Source organism: Typha latifolia, chromosome 12 (assembly GCF_019914945.1).
Source record: "Typha latifolia isolate L0001 chromosome 12, TyphaL0001v2, whole genome shotgun sequence".
Classification (NCBI taxonomy): domain Eukaryota; kingdom Viridiplantae; phylum Streptophyta; class Magnoliopsida; order Poales; family Typhaceae; genus Typha; species Typha latifolia.
This window is the reverse complement of record NC_133097.1, coordinates 4,649,945-4,666,926: the sequence shown is the minus strand read 5'-3', so window position 1 is coordinate 4,666,926 and position 16,982 is coordinate 4,649,945. Positions and strand designations below refer to the sequence as shown.

Here is a 16,982-nt window from a genome sequence, read left to right as displayed (position 1 = left end):
AATAGGTAAAGTCATATAATCATGCTGGAGGCCAAAACATGCATGTACATAATATATAATATAACCTAATTTGAGAAAGACATCTAGGGAATAAGACTACTCACAGTCTGATTAGAAGACACCAACCACGCATCTCTCACGTTCGTTAGATAACCGAGTGACACTCATCGTTAGCAAGGTCCACGGGGTCTCAAATAAGGGGGTTCAGGATCTGAAAATATTCAAGTAATATTAATTAGCCGTTTATCCAATTAAAATTAATTCAAGTAGAATATAAATGTTCATTTGGTTTAAAATCACTTCTTTTACTTTGTACATAACTAGATTCACATTATAGGTATTTTCAAATATTATGACATACTATTATTATAAAATACTAGTTATAATATACGGAGAAAGGTTCGTTTCTTTTTATTTAATATTCTAAATATATAATTATAAAGTAAAAGCTAAACAATTATAAACGGGATATAATTATAGATAAGATCTATGTATAATAAATTTATATTTCTTAGTCTATTTTGATTAGTTAGAAGTTATATAGTATTTACTTAATTATGCAAAATAATTAATTAATTAATAAGACTAGTATCTTATTCTACACACGATAGTATATAATAAATTGTTAAGATTACTTAAATTGCATATATTATGAATATCAGTACTTAAATCTAATAATTATAATTTACAATACTATCGATTAATCTAATAGAAATAGAAATACATAGTTACATCAAAATAAGTATTATCTATATTTATGCATAATATTTTATAACCTAGTTAATCCTTAATTATACTAATTATAATTAATAATCATTATGTTGAAGAATATATATTATTATTAAAATTATTGATGTCTAAATAATTTATCTACATTAATTAAGGAAGTAATACCTAATTAAATAAATAAATAAATATAAAATATAGTAGATAATAAAATAATGTCACTAGTGCTGGGCTCGGCCCGGATCGTTGCTACTCTGATCTTGGGCCGAGCCCAAAGACTGCAAGTGCGTAAAAGAAAGGAGTAGAAACAGAGGAGGAAGAAGAAAAAGAAAGGAGAAGAAGAAGAAGAAGAAGAAGAAGAAGAAGAAGAAGAAGAAGAAGAGAAGAGGAAGAGAAGAAAGAGAGGGGGTGAGGGAGGAGCTTGAAGACCCGGGTCAGCGGGGAGGGCACCGGCCGCCGTTGGCCAGCCAGCGGCTCGACTCCGACGAGCCCGAGCTCGGGCAAGAGAGGGAGGGAGGGAGAGAGAGAGAGAGAGCTTCTCACTGGCCGCGGCGGCTTCGGGAAGGTGGCGGCGGGCCGACGTCAGCAACGAGGAGTGCGAAAAAGGGTGGAGAGAGAGTGGAGTGAGAGAGAGACTGAGAGAGATAGATAGATAGAGAGAGAGAAAAAGAGAGATGGCGGTGGAGGGGGGTTGCGGCAGTGCAACAAGCGCGTGGCACCCCACCACGGAAGCTGCATGCGCAGCTTACATGGGCATGAGGCCGGCCACAGTGTGGCCGGTCGCGTGGTGCCCAAAATTTTTTTTTTTTTAAGATTGCGTTGTTACACAAGCTCAACCACTCCTATGTGAATGGAGGGAGCTAATCTTCCTGTCCCCCTTCAATTAGAATAGTCTACACATGTTGATCCAACAATCTCCATGCAATCCGCTGTAATAAATCAGTGGTTTGGGTGGACTCTTGTCTAGATCAAATGTTTAATAATGATTTGAACAATGAACCACACCGCCCCCCCATTAATTAATAATTCACACCATTTCCATCTTTTTCAAAACCCTCAACCAATGTCTACGTTTAAAATAAGGTGTCTCACAAAATAAATAAATAAGTAAATGTATATAATAAGAATAGGAGTACGCTCTTTTGTTGAGACAGAAAGAAGATTCGCCTTCACCAACCAGATATTATATTATATGGACTAATTACAGAGGATTAGGGACCCGAATCCAAGAACTCGAAAGCAACCAAAGTTGAGTGATGATTTGGCCTATAATATTTGGTAGGGTTACTACTAAAAACTTTTAGGTTAGGTCATGATATGTCGAAGAAATGTGGATGGAATGGCAATTCGAGTTTGGTGAGGATTGAGCCCAAAATTAATCTAATCCACTATCAGGCTATCTAAACATAATTGGAAATGTATATGGGTACATATAATTGTTTGGAAAAAAATTAATAAATCTCCACTAGTATTTTGTTTATATGAATGGGTTCAATTTAACCTAGAAAAGTTTATCAAAATACCCTAATCTTTTACTTTTATTATCGTTCATATATTTATTATTCGACTAATGCATTTTGCTTTTAATTCCTCAAAAATTAAATTACTCAACGTTGTTCAGGAGTACTAAGATTATTTTGCATCTATAATCACTTCATCTCTATAGTAATCAATCGTTAAAAAAACTAACAACCGGGTATTTTTTTTTAGATATTTTAAATAAAATAAATATGTGGAATGATAAATATCAATATGAATAACCTATTGGATGTACTAAATTACTGGAGTATATTTCATAGATTCACATCTAAGCCAACAGAAAGCAAACAAAATATTAGCCTAAAACTTGAAGCCTTGTGAGACGCGGTGAAACACAGTTGCATTAGGCACATAGAGACAACTGAATAAAGCAAACCTCAAAGATGATGCTCAAATCTCCAAAGCAGATATGGCAGTACAGACAAGCAGAAATGGGTAACCTTTTACAAGTCCCTTTGATTCTTTTTCTCCTCCACCGATGTGTCCAAACGTCGATAAAGAACAGGGAACGTAGGGCCGTGCAAGTCCTCATGTTTTCTTGTCACCCCTTATTTCCTATCAGCAATAGCTAGTTAGGCTTCTACTGCTTGTTGTTAGCTATTAGCTCGTCTTTTGATTCTTTTTCCGTCAACAGGGCAGCGTGTCTTTGGTTGGGGCAGCAAAGACTTGTCCGCCTTGGCATTTTGTCAAACGATTGATGTGCTGCTGTAGTGCTGGGCCTCCTGTACGCTCGTATACAGTTCATTGCTTTGCCACAAGTTCGAGTGGAGTGCCATCTGTCTTGCGGTTGGCATGAGACTTGAGAGCTCATCTAGCGTCGCACTAAGCTGAAACATACATCTTTAATTATTATTATTATTATTATTATTATGATGTAGGATAACAACATAGTACTCAATTTATTCAAGCTTTTCGCAGGAAATGGATTTGTTAAAGATAAGACAAAGACAACTGAGAAAATATCATGTATTTTGATATTTGAATATTTTATTAACTTTGAGATAAATTTTAAGTGAAATCTACACTTTATTACCGATAAATTAATGGTGAAATTAAAAAAGCTCGAAGAATATTTTATTTTTATGTATTTACTTATTCAAATTCATAAAGAAAAATAAATAAAAATTAACTCTAAAGTGGGTATCATGGTAATAAAAAATAAAGAACAGTGAGATCAGTATCATATTTGATATTTGAGAAATATTAGTAGAACAAATTTTTAGATCATAATAAAGGAATTAATGCTTGCTTACTTTGAACCAATTATTTTTTCTGAATAACTTTTTACATGGAAATAATGGCAAATATTATGTGCAGTGGAGCACTATCTCAACTAAAATGAAAATTATCACTTTGTGTAGGTTGGTAATAGATATTTTCAATATTTCAAGAGCTTGTAACTTTCTTCCAAATGTAATGATCTAAATTTGCTTCACTTGGAAGTGGCAAAGGCTAATGTTGTGACTATCGTAATCGCTAATCGGATCATACATAGATGACTAAAAGGAATCATATTATGTAAGTATTTTCTAAGTTTAAATTCCAAGGGTACCGATTTAACTAGGACATTATTAAGCTCCTACTTCTTTCAACCAAATAAAAGCTTATTAGAAAAGCAGTCAGCTAAGCCTAACTTGAACCAATTAAGCCTAATTTGAGCTCAAGCTATTGTTAGCTCAATTCAAACCTAAGTCAAACTCAGCCATAAAACTAGTCTAATTTAAGCCTTAAAAAAACTTCAATTGAATTAAGCTTGAAATTGGGAAAAGATATGAGCCATTATATCTTTGATCTATTGATCAATTATATATAATATATTAATAACTTCGAGCCCTACTGCATGTGATGCCAACTATTCCATGAATAATTCATGGATGCTACCTTTGCCCCAAGCAATTGCATAGGAATATGTGGATAATTACAAGTAAAGAATTAGAGCACCATGAAGAAAATGAATTGTTTTCTTCTTTCTATCATTCTTGGAATTTGCCATTGTCATTCATGTCCTCCTCTTCTCTTTGGGCTTTAGTGCCACTGCATAATTTAGAGTATTTGATCTCTTTTAGAAAATTAGAGCACTTGAATTATCGAATAGATCACCGTCAAACTTAATACATATATATAGGAGTGTAAACTTAGCTCAAAATTAATATAAATTCAGCTTGGCTTAGCTTGAGCTTGAGCTCGAGATGAGCATAATAATACAAGTTCAGGCTGATGCTGCTGAAATATCGAGCTAGTTCGAATCAGCTCGTCTATGCTTTAACAAGATGTGCTATATATAAATCTCATGTATCATATATCAAGCCTAGATCCGCTCAACTTGATTAAAATTTTGAGCTAAAAACTTAGCTAGGTGAACTTTTTTTACGGCCCTATCTAAATAGTCCTATTTTCTACAGGTAAATTGCCACCTTGTCATCTCATTGGCCCAAAAATAAAAAATAAAAACTGTTAACACAAGCATAAAACAGGGTTAGCATCTTAATCCATGCATAATATGTTAACTGAATTAGTGATTAACATATTGTAATTCGATAAACTAGAGAGAGATCATGTTGCAAAGAATAAACTAGAAAAAGAAATCACTGCTAAACTAAAGAATGATATTGGATTGAGATGCAAATAGGATAAACACAAAGTAAGAAATATGAACCTTACTGATCTTCTCATCCTTGCAACATATCTTCATTAATTAAGTGAGCAAATAAGCATATGTTATTATCAAGTAAATTGTATGTATAAAATAACTAAAATATCTTCGCTACTAATTTAAAAGAAAAAAGAAAAGAAAAGAGGTTATAATTTAAGTATTTAAAATTTTATCACGTTAAACTTAACTTGAGTTGTTTTTCAAAATTAAACTCATAATGTAGAATTCGATAAAATATAAATAATAATAATAATAATAATAACAAAACCATGGTGGTTTGGATCGTCTTCTCAAAAGGTACCCTCTTTCTTTTTTGCTGAGATTTTACTGTCAGCGAATGGGGGACATATGTCCTTCCCCATGCTCTCTTTCCTCCTCAAATCAATGGGGTCGACCTCCCTTTCCTTTGAAGCAAAGAATGAAGGAGAGAGCACGAGGGTGAAGGTGTTGGATCCGAGACTGCATGGGACCTCTTAATCATCACATTCTAATCATCTCTATCTTATATGCACATCTGTTTGAGTACTGGATACTCTTTAACTTTTCTTAATCCTTAGATGAGCAATTTGGATCGATATTTCTTTTTTTGATAATAGAAAAAAAAAGGAGACATTGTAAAAGAAGAAATTTATAGGAAAATGGATTTCACTTTAGAAATAAGGGCAATCCTGAAATAGGTATTTCTATATTCTAATTCCTAAAATAAAGTCGTTATTCTAAGAAGAAATATTTTTATATTCTAAAATTAAGGTGTAATAATTATCGTTAACGTGAGATAAAGTATAAAAAAGATAGAAAAAAGGTTTTTTAGAAGTTCTAGTCTGAGTAGAAATACTAATTCCATTATATCTTTGGTTTTCTTGATGTAATAGGAGACATTGAGAGCTTTTTATATTAAATTAGGAGATTGTGAAATATATCCCAACGAGATTAAGAGTGTACCCTAATTTAACTAAAAGAAAGACATAGACTTTGAATGCCTACAAAAATATAGAAAGAGAAAGTCTCTCATAGTCTCTGGTGCATAAGTTTTTTTTTATACTAGTTGGTTATATACAAGTGAGTGGTCTTAATTTAGATTTATTCAGATGCTTTAAAGTTTGTGTACTTTATATCTTGTCTAGTAAATTTATTATTGTATACTTTTTTTTTTTCTTATTGAGAGGGTTTTCTATGTAATTCTTTGCGTCTTGCTTTTTATATCTCTTTTCTGTTTGGAGAGATTAGATCACACACAAATAATCATGCAATATTCTTTGACATAGTATGGTGCAACAATTCGGAGACTGACAGATATACAAGCTTTTCTAGAGGAGGCATGGTAACACTATTGAGCTTGGACATGTAGTATTATTGGTGTTCAACTTCGATTACATTCGGTGGAGCAAGGGTCCTGGTTTAAGAAAATACTGTGTGGATTTGACATGAGTTTAGACGAGTAGATTCACAGTGACTCATGAAGAGCAGTTAAAGTGATGAAATGACTGAATTCTTGAGACCAAAAGGTGATCGGTAAAGAAATTGAAGCACAAAGCTTAGTTGACAATGACATATTAGAGTCAATACTGAGATCATGTGGTGATCGTGAAGAGGCCAAGTGTAAAAAAATGATGTTCTTAGACAAAAGATTATCCGCCAAAGTAAGTACGCGATGCAAAAGATGATGTTGACTTGGCAAGAGATCACCAAGAGTCCTTCTCATGAGTTGGAGGGAGAGATTATTGGATTAGGCTTCCTCATGAGATGTTCTAGTCTAACAATGAATACTAATTCAACTATGTCTTTAATTCCTCGATGGAGTAGGAAGCTTTTTTTAACTAGTGAAATTTTTTTTAATCAAATTAGGAGATTGTAAGAGGCCTCCTAATAGGATTAGGAGTGTACCCTAATTTAACTAGTAGAATGATATAGACTTTGAATGTCCATATAAAAAAATATAAGGTTAGGCTTTCAGATGGTGAACAAAAGCTATAGTGGGCACATTAAGAATCTACAGTAAATGTGCGACAGTGCATAAGTCATGCAAAGACGCGGAGGTGCAAAGTGTGCTCGACACACATAAAATGCAAGATGAGCACAGAACCAATGATGAGCTACCCTATAAAAGGGTCATATGGAGCTAGTATATTAACAACAGAAATTTACAATGAGAAAATCTTTTGTGATCTATTATGTATAAATTTGTTATTCTAACCAATTATATACGAGTGGGTATGTTTTCTAGGGTTAGTCTTATTTAAAATGTTTTAGAGTTCGTGTATGTTATATCTTGCACAATGGATTTGTGGTTGCCCGTGATTTTCCCTTAGAGTTAATTAATCATTATAATTCGAACAATGTAGAAATAAAAAACTAAAAATGTCATTATAGTTTTCATACATATCTCTTAGTTAACGATATTTTTATCTTTTTTATTACATTGTTAAGACTTAAGATTATATTTATTGAAAAATACAAGCAAACTAGAAATTCTTAAGTGTACAAAGGCAAAAAAAATCCCTTTGAATTATAATGTCTAAAAGCCTAACGGATAACTATGTTCCTTGCTTTAGCACGTCGATGCTGCAAAGCCGATAGGTTTGTACTCTCTTTTCCTCTTTCCCTTTAATCTCTATTTTAGTTAGCATGTCAACAAAACAATCTTGATCCCTTTCCAGTAGACCCCTCAAAGGGTTTTCCTGGTACCACAATTGATCACTATACCCAAACCGCAGCTCGCTTTCTTTTCTTTTTTATCTGAGAGAGATCCATTTGTCTCATCATAAAGACAAGAGAGAGAGAGATAGAGAGAAAAAAAAGAAAAAAAGAATACAAGACAACCATCCTACCATCCAATGTTGACCCTATTGATATATCAATCATATCTGTCTTAACCCACTTACCCCCTCTCCAATGCAAGATTATATTTAGAGGAAGCACAAGGGCATTTGTAGAGCTCAATCCTTATAAACAAATACACCACACTCCACCACCACAAACCCAAGAGAAGCCCAAGAAGAACACGAAGGCCAGTAAACTGCAACCATGGCCATGGCATACAAGATGGTAAGACCAAAAGCAAGATATCAAACACTTGAGAGTTTTCTCTTTCCAGACGTTTGAGTTTTCCTTTCTCTTGTTGAGAGCAGGCGACAGAGGGGATGTGTGTACGAGAGGAATGCAGGAAATGGTTCACGGAGATGAAGTGGAAGCGGGTGCATAGGTTTGTGGTTTATAAGATCGACGAGCGATCCAAAGCGGTGATGGTGGATAAAGTTGGAGGGCCAGGTGAAGGATACGAAGAACTCGCTGCTTCCTTGCCGAATGATGACTGCCGCTACGCAGTATTTGACTTCGATTTCGTCACTGCAGACAATTGCCAGAAGAGCAAGATCTTCTTCATTACATGGTTAATTCTCTCTCACTCTCTCCTTAGATCTCTCTGTAGATATATATTATATTAGAGACACTTTTTATACACTTGTTATCAAGTTTCGCTTATTGATTTTGATCCGAGTTAAGAAATGTTTGGGCAGAAACATATCAGTTTTAGTCGAGAGCAATTTGAAACCAAGGTTTTGATTTTGATTAAAAGTTATCATCAGAAAAGAAGAATATAAAATTTATTAGGTAAAGCCATTCTGCAGATGAATTGGCTTTAGTTTTCTACATGCATGTCATACCCACTTTTACTTCGTGGAAACAAGTACGATAATTTTAGATCTGACTGATTGGATAAATCAATTCAAATTTCTATCATTTCTTCTTGGATCTAGCAATCCTAATAAACAAATATCTAACCATTTGGTCCAACAATTTGGAAGAAAAAAAGCCGAGTTTTTTTACCAAAATAGCCACATTTTTAAAATTTTTTACCATAATGAAAACCCTCAAATTTATTTACGAAATAATGTCTAATTTACTGTGGCCCTAATAAAAAAAAACTGAACTAATCAGCATTTTTTAAAATGCTAATAAGATCAGTGTTTTAGGACCACATAAAAATACTGAACTGATCAGCGTTTTTGCCTAAGAAAAAATATTGATCAGTTCAACATTTTTGTTATGACTACAGTAAATTAGACTCTATTTAGTAAATAAGTTTGAGGAAAGTCTACTCTGGTAAAAAAGTTTTGGAAGAGGGCTAGTTTAGTCAAAAACGCAAGAAAAGCCAAATGATTTTCAAAAGTGAAAAGAGAAAAACTGTGGCAAATTTGACAAAGAAAGTCTTAGTGGATGTAGCTAGGCATGATCACCATTCAAATCAGTAGTTGAAAAGAGCCAAAGAAGCCACGTCTTGATCCTTATCACAAATAAACATTTTCAATGGAGTAGTGATAAGAAAATGAAAAAGAAACTTTGCTCATAATGTATGTGAGCCAAACTTTAATCATTCTTGCTATTGTCTTTAGTACCCCATTTGAAATTATCTACTAACTCCACTTTAAAGAAAGTAATGGTCCAACTTAATAAAGTGGATAGCTTTTTTTTCTTTCTTTCTTTCTATATCCAGGTCTCCGAGTGCATCAAGGATAAGGGCAAAGATACTGTACGCCACCTCAAAGCAAGGGTTGAGGAGGGTGCTTGATGGGGTCCACTATGAGGTGCAAGCCACAGATCCTTCAGAGATGGGATTTGATGTCATTAGAAAGAGGGCTCATTGTTGATCTCTTCTCTCCTGACTGCTTGCTACTTATTGGCTAGTTTGGTATATATACCTAACTATTTAGTGTATGTTGCTCTACTATTTAGTATGGTAATTAACAAAGTGGAGGAGGGATGCATGGTAGTCTTTTTAACTCTTGCAACCAGTCTTAAATGTCCCACTTGTGCTATGTTTCAAGAAGAAGAATAACAAGCATGAAGATGCTGCTCTTGTCCACTTTCTAGTTGATAACTTTATACCTTCTGACTAAGAAATGGCAGATCCTTGATATCTCTTTATGCTTTTCTTTGTTGTGGTCTATCTGCTTAAGAAAGAGAAATGTCCAAGTAACAGATAACAAGGAAATGAAAGCATTACTTGCTTTTCAAGCAAGAATAAAAGAGGCCCAAAAACTATTCTGTCCTAATTGGACAGACCAACTCAAGCAAAGGAGAATGAAGAGATGGGATAGAAAAGAAGCGAGGGGAAATACTTTGAATCTCTCTCTACAAATTCCAATCCTCAGTTGTTTGGGTTAGAGTTTAGAGATCTCTAACCTGGTTCGGTAACTAAATAGTAAATTATCTTTTTTATTAGTTCAACGCTCACTCTCTAAATAAATACTAATTTATAAATTCTAATATCATTTCAAACTTATTTTAATTTACTTATATCCTTCTCACTCTCGTCTCTTCTAAAAAATAAATATTTTTTTATTAGAAAATAGCTTCTCTTTTGCGAAAAAAATATTTATAAACACAAGTAAAAATAACGATTATTTAATATAATTTACTGATATGTTTAATATGAGTTTAAAATGGCTAATTTATAAATATTTTATAAAATTAATGATAATATTTAATACTATTTTCTTAAAAAATAAATATGGTTTTACTCTTTTATGTTACATCAAAGTAATAATTATACCCTAAATTTAAATCTCTCTTATTTATTTATTATTTTCCTCCAAAATAAATACTGTCTAACTTTTTTAAATTTACTAAGTCTACATAGTTATAGGATTAGTTATACATAATAATTTAAGATTTGATTATTGCTAAAATAACAATATTTTTAAATTTTATCATCAAAGTCAAAGGGCATTTTGGTCCATTAATTTTATATATTATTTCTTTCTCTCCAAAACTAATATATCTTTTATTTTTTCACATCGTACCAAAAGTAAAAATTATAGTTTAGCCTAGTTCACAACTAAACACTATATTTTATTAAACTAGTTCAATATACTTTAAATCAAGACTAAGAAATAAGCTAGCTAATTTAGTTTGAAGCTTAGCCTCAAATCAAACAAGGCCATCTAACTGCTATTAAGCGCTGAAAAGCGCTAAGTGGATCTGGCCACCTACTTTGTCGGGCTAGTAATTCATGATAGGCTGGTAATTTGACACCTTAATTTGGTGAAGCGGGTCGTATTAGGAGATCAAGATTGAAAATTTTCTCACTCTTCTCTTGCTCAATCTCCTAAACTCTAAACCCATCTCCTTTATTGATCGTCCTCTCCCAACCATGACTCGCGATAGTGGACCATTCTTGATTGTCCTCTCTCAAGTGACTATGGATGGCGGCGAATGACAACGAACGAGGATAGTATAATCCTTCTCCAATCTCCGTCTCTCAATCTCACTCTTTCTCATTCTATCTCTCTCCCTCTTCTACCACTGAACAAACTATTTTTTTACAAAAAATTTCACTGTCCTCATTCTTGAATTATTGCTATGCTAGAGAAATTAATTGAAGGAATTAGTTGCTAATTAGTTTTTGAAATAATTGCTATAGTTTGTGAGTTAAGATTGCTTGAGAAAAAAAATCAGTAACTTTAACTATGTTGATGTCATTAGAACATAATTTTTACGAATTTACCTCTGATTATGGGTAGGTCTTGGCACAACTATGTTGATGTCATTAGAACATATTAATGTGTACAATGAAATTCAACAAATAGAGTTGAGGTAATCCAGCGTTCCGGTATCCGTTACCCGAAGTAAATATTCCAAGAGTGAACCACTTAAGCACTTTTCCTTACCCAAATAGCTTGTATTTTTAAATCAATCACATAAGACTTTTAGAAAACTTAGCTTATTGTTTAACAAAAATATTTTCATCAACAATCAACCCATCATTAGCTCTACTATTTCTTTTTGTAACACCCATATTTTGAGATATATGAGAAGCACGAATAAATCATCATTTTGAGATAGATGAGAAGTAGGAATAAATCATCAGAGAGTCCACAAATCATTAAAAACACCAAATCTATTTTGCATAGAATAATTGAGGTGTCAGTAAGGGTGGCAATCGGGTCGAGTTAAGTGGCTTCGGGTTGTGTCAGATTCGGATCAGGTCAACATGATATGATTTGATTACGTGGGTCGAGTTAGTCGAGTCTTGTTAGTCTAATTTGCTTATTATCTTTAATTTTGAATTAAAGTGGATAATCCCTATGTTAGATTCAATCCTCTATGACTTTTCTCTTATAAATAGGAGTTGTCATGTATTATCGTGGAATGATTATTGAGTTTAGCTAATTTGGTTATTTATCTTTATCTTTTAATATAACTGTTAGATCGTCCTTATCATCATAGGAGTAAACCGTAATCCTAAATCTATTCAAAGTACTCAAACTATAGTCACCATCTTCTTCCATAATCCACCCTACCTTGCGGGCGTCCACCATCACCCTTGGCCATCTACCACCCTACAACGACCCCCGCAATATTGGATATTTACCATTTCATTCAAAATTGACATTCTCACATTTATTTTTAACCTTACATCTCGACCTTGGATTCACGTAAAACTAAATTCATTAGATATGTAACTCGTGAGGCTATCGCTAATAAAAATCTCACAATTTTCTTACGTCTAGATCGGTTCATATCTAGTTCGTAATAGTGGTATCAAAGGCGATGTTCCTCAGACGATGATTGACATGCAATCCAAGATTAACCTAGGGGAGATCATAGCCATAGAGGACGAAAAACCCATCTCCGTCCCTGTGAGAGTATCTCTAGTACCACCACCACCACCACTAGCAACCACCGAGGATTAGCCATCGACGTGGTGGCAAAGATATTATTTAAAGAATTTTTAGCCGCCCATCACCCTAGAAACCTCCCTCAATGATTTGATCCAAGCCTTGGTAGAGGCTCTACTATCCGCCCACCATCGCCCAGCATTGCCATCACCACTAGTCATGGTAGAACAAGCCCTCCCATGTAAGAAAACTCAACTCGAGGGGGTGTAGGCCTAAATCGCGACCTCGACCCTTCTTCCAGCCCTAACTTAGCCCGAAGGAATGGCTCAACCCAACCACTAGTAGATCTCACTACTTTATACTCAATGACTTAGAGGAGTGTAGAAAGAAAGTCTTATAATTTTACTATGATGATCGTTTTACCTTCGACTATAAATGCAACTGCTAGTCAGCCCACGTCATGTTCTTAGGTGGTCTTGAAGAAGAAAAACTTGACTCCTCTGACCGGCACAACAAGCTATATGAATACAAGGACGTAAGGAACTAGTTATCTTGAGGACAAGGTGTTTGAAGCACGGTGGATTTATATGATCTGCATGTGGATCTAATCCGCTAGGAGTGGTCATAGATTGTTTATTATCGTAGAATGATTATTGAGTTTAGTCAATTTTATTATTTGTCTTAATCTTTTATTGTAGATGTTAGATCATCCTCATTTTTATAAGAGTATATCTTAACCCTAGATCTATTCAAAGCACCCAAATCTTAGCCACAATCTTTATCCACGAGCCATCCTACCTTATGACCGCCCACCACCACTTTTGGCAGTTCGCCACTATAACAAACCAGCCGTAAAAAAAAAGGGCACGACATGGCCGACCTCGTGCCATTCACTGGCAACTCGCATGGGGGCTGCCACATGCCCTACCATAGCCATAGCCGCCCCACTCCCCTATCGCCTTTTTCTCTCTCCCCCTCTAAATCTCTCTCAATCTCTCTCTTCTCCCCTCAGTCTCTCTCTCTCTCTCTCTTCTCTCACTCTCTCTTCTCTCTCACTCTCTTTCCCCTCTCCCCGCCAGCGCTGGCCTATCGTTGTTATCGCTTTCGCCACCACCAAGTTGAGCCTCCTTCTCTCTCTTCCCTTCTCTCCTCTCCTCTCTTCCCTTTCTTTCTCTCTCCCCCCCCCCCCCCTCTCTCTCTCTCCCCCCCCCCCCTCTCTCTCTCTTTCCCTCTCCCTTTCTTGCCCTTCGGCTTGGGCTCGCTGGAGCCGAGCCACCGGCGAGAGACCAACCACTAGCTGCCCGGCAATGACTGGTTGCCTCCTCACCGACTCTAGTCTGCACACCCCTCCCTTTCTTTCTTATTCTCTCTTCTTCTTCTTCTTTTTATCCTTCTTCCTCTCTTCTTCTTCTCCTTGGTTCCTCCTCCTCTCTACAACAATGCTGGGCTCAGCCTAGCACTGTAACAATAGCTGAGGAATTTTAGTTTATTTCCTTTTTCTTTTATTTGTGTTATTAATTCTAATTTAATCGGGTAGTTAAATTGTTCATTATGGTATACTCTTTAATATAATTACTAGCTAGGCATAAGTAGAGAAAATTTAATTAATTGTAATTATAAGTATTTTGGTGCGTGTAGCTTATTTATTATTATTAGATTAATATATCGAGTTTATTAAAAATAATCAGATTATATATGTTTCTATTAATGTTCATATATACCTACAGATATACAATGCATTTCTAATACCTTATTGTTATATATTATTTTGTATAAATAAAATACTAAGCTTTGATAAATACTTTTATATTAATGGATAATGATTATTATATGTATAATTAGTGATTAGTTAAGTAAAAAGTAGTAATTATAAAATAATTGAATTATAATTAGATATGGTATGTAAATTGTATATTTGATACATTTTATGTTTTATATCAAAAGAGATTAATTATTGTAGGCCTAATATATAATTAGAAACTAGAGTCTATAGTAAATAAATATAATATTATAGGAACAACCTATTCAGATTATCATAATTATATATATATAATATAAACCCAGTTAATTAATAAAATCTAATAAATCATCATATTTTACACGAATGAATCATCATAGATATTTTTCTCAAATTATGTTATATTATATATTACATACACACATATTTTGGCTTCGAGTATGATTATATTATCCTATATAACGATGATTATAGTTGAGCATGTTCATCATTTATTTGATTAAACTAATCTTGGATATGAATATACTAATGATATATAGAGATGTTCGGAGATAAATAGATAATTTGTACTTTATGTTGAGTTGATCTGTAGTATGAATATGCATGTAATAGATATATGATTGAAGACTGTATTGCATCATATTTCTCTTGACTTTTTACCACTTAAATTTCTAAGTTGTATGATCAGTTATATTACTGAATAAATACATATGATTTGTCATTTAGAAGAAAATTATGAAATCCAATTAATAAGATAGTTGATAGAAAGTATGAGAATACCCGAGTGGGCACGAGAGTTAGGATGCGCTTGGTGAATAATTGATCCCTTGGTATATTTGCGATCCTGTGACATTATGTCCGAGGTCATTAGTCTGTGTGCGCAGCAGACATTCGGACACATACTATTTGCTAGAGCATATATGGCGAGTTATTCTCACGTATTTTTATCATTTAGAAGAGTGTCCAGTTTGAATGGATGTTAATAACCTTAGCGAATAGAAGGGTAGTAGACGTGTCTGCTATCTATGAAGCTCCTCTATTGTGCTTTTAGTACATGGTAATTGATCTCCAAGAAAGCTAAAGTAAAGTAGAACTTTTGTAACAACCCAACCTTAAAAAAAAAAAACTAATTGCATGGCATGATGTGGCCGACCACACTGTGGCCGACCTCGTGCCATGCAGTAGCAGGAGGGGAGTGCGCCACTAGCCGGGCCAGCTAGCGTGGTGGGCCCCGCCGCCGCCGCCATGGCCTCCCTTCCTACTGCCTCTCTTTCTCCCTCCATATCTCTCTTTCTCTCGCCAAGGCTGGCCTATCGTCACCGCCGCCATCCTTGGAAACCACTACCACCACCTTCGCGAGCGCTAGTGAGCTCTTTCTCCTTCTCTCTCTTCTTCTCTTTTCTTTTCTCTCTCTCTCTCTCTCTTTCTTCCTCCTTAGCTTAGGTACGCCGGAACCAAGCCGCCAGCGAGAGGCCGACCGCTGGATGGCCAGCAGTGGCCGGCACCCTCCCAACCGACCCGGGTCCGCGCCCTCCTTCCTTCTCCTCTTCTTCTTCTTTCTTCTTTCTTTCTCTCTCTTCTTCTTCCTTTCTTCTTCTTCTCCATTCTCGGTCCCTCCTCTTGCTGCAACAGTGCTGGGCCGAGCCCAGCACTGTATCAAAGAGGACTATTATTTTTTTTTATATATATAATTATTTTCTAATGTTAGGTAATATAGTCTATTAAGGTAATTAATTATTTTGATAAACTATACTCACTAATATAATTTTACTAAGTATTTTAGTATAATAATTTAGTAATTACAATTATAAATATTGCCTATAAATTTATTTATAGTTTAGTTATTATTTATTAGTTAATATATGTAGTCTTATTGATAATAATCTTATATTTATATTTAATTTATATGTATATGCCTATTTTTAGTATATTAGTATTGCATAATAGTTTGTATAAAATGGAATACTAGACTTGCCGATTATTTTTGTATAATAGGATAATGATTATTTTACGTATAATTTAGGATTAGTTAAATAAGAGTAAGTATTACAAAATAATTATTAATAATATTATTTTATAATTATATTTTATTAAATCATATATATAGCCGTCTTGGTTATTTACAAAAAAGAGATAAATTACTATATACTTATATTCTATAATTAGCAAATTAGGATTTTATTAAATAAATATAAATAGCATATTAATATTGTCACAATTAAATTTATCCTATAAATCTAATCAATGTTAAACCTAATAAAATATCATATTTTACTTGAATGAATTATAATCAGATAAACAACTAACTTTACATTATTTAAACATTTTTAGACTCTGAACCCCCTTATTCGAGACCCCGAGGATCTCACCAGCGACGAGTGGCGGTTGATTGATGGACCTGAGAGATACATGTGTTGAGTCTTCTGATAAAAAGTGAGTAGTCTTATCCCCTAGACGCCTTTCTCAAATTAAGATTTATTATATATTATGTACATGTATGTTTTGACCTCGAGCATGATTACATGACTTTATTTAGAGATGATTTCAGTCGAGCATAATTTTATCATGCATTTGATTAGGCTGATCTGGGATATGAGTACATTGGTGATATATAGAGATGATTGGAGATGAGTATATTGTTATGATTTTATATCGAGATAATTTCTATCATGAGTGTGCATATGATAAACTAGTAGGAGTATGCATG

General features: G+C 34.2%; 1 protein-coding gene across 1 annotated transcript; it reads left to right on the top strand.

The window, feature by feature from the left end:
* The first annotated feature begins 7,431 nt into the window (after positions 1-7,431).
* Positions 7,432-9,779, top strand: LOC140798547 (actin-depolymerizing factor 5). Its single transcript, XM_073152408.1, has 3 exons — positions 7,432-7,963; positions 8,047-8,306; positions 9,411-9,779. The coding sequence occupies exons 1-3, from the start codon at positions 7,943-7,945 to the stop codon at positions 9,562-9,564; spliced, it is 435 nt and encodes a 144-aa protein (XP_073008509.1). The 5' UTR covers positions 7,432-7,942; the 3' UTR covers positions 9,565-9,779.
* Positions 9,780-16,982: the final 7,203 nt, after the last annotated feature.

Bases quoted from the DNA above. Each gene is read 5' to 3' on its own strand.
- LOC140798547 (XM_073152408.1), top strand. From the start codon at position 7,943: ATGGCCATGGCATACAAGATG. The intron at 7,964-8,046 runs GTAAGACCAAAA...TGTTGAGAGCAG, and splicing joins TGGCCATGGCATACAAGATG to GCGACAGAGGGGATGTGTGT. The intron at 8,307-9,410 runs GTTAATTCTCTC...TTCTATATCCAG, and splicing joins AAGATCTTCTTCATTACATG to GTCTCCGAGTGCATCAAGGA.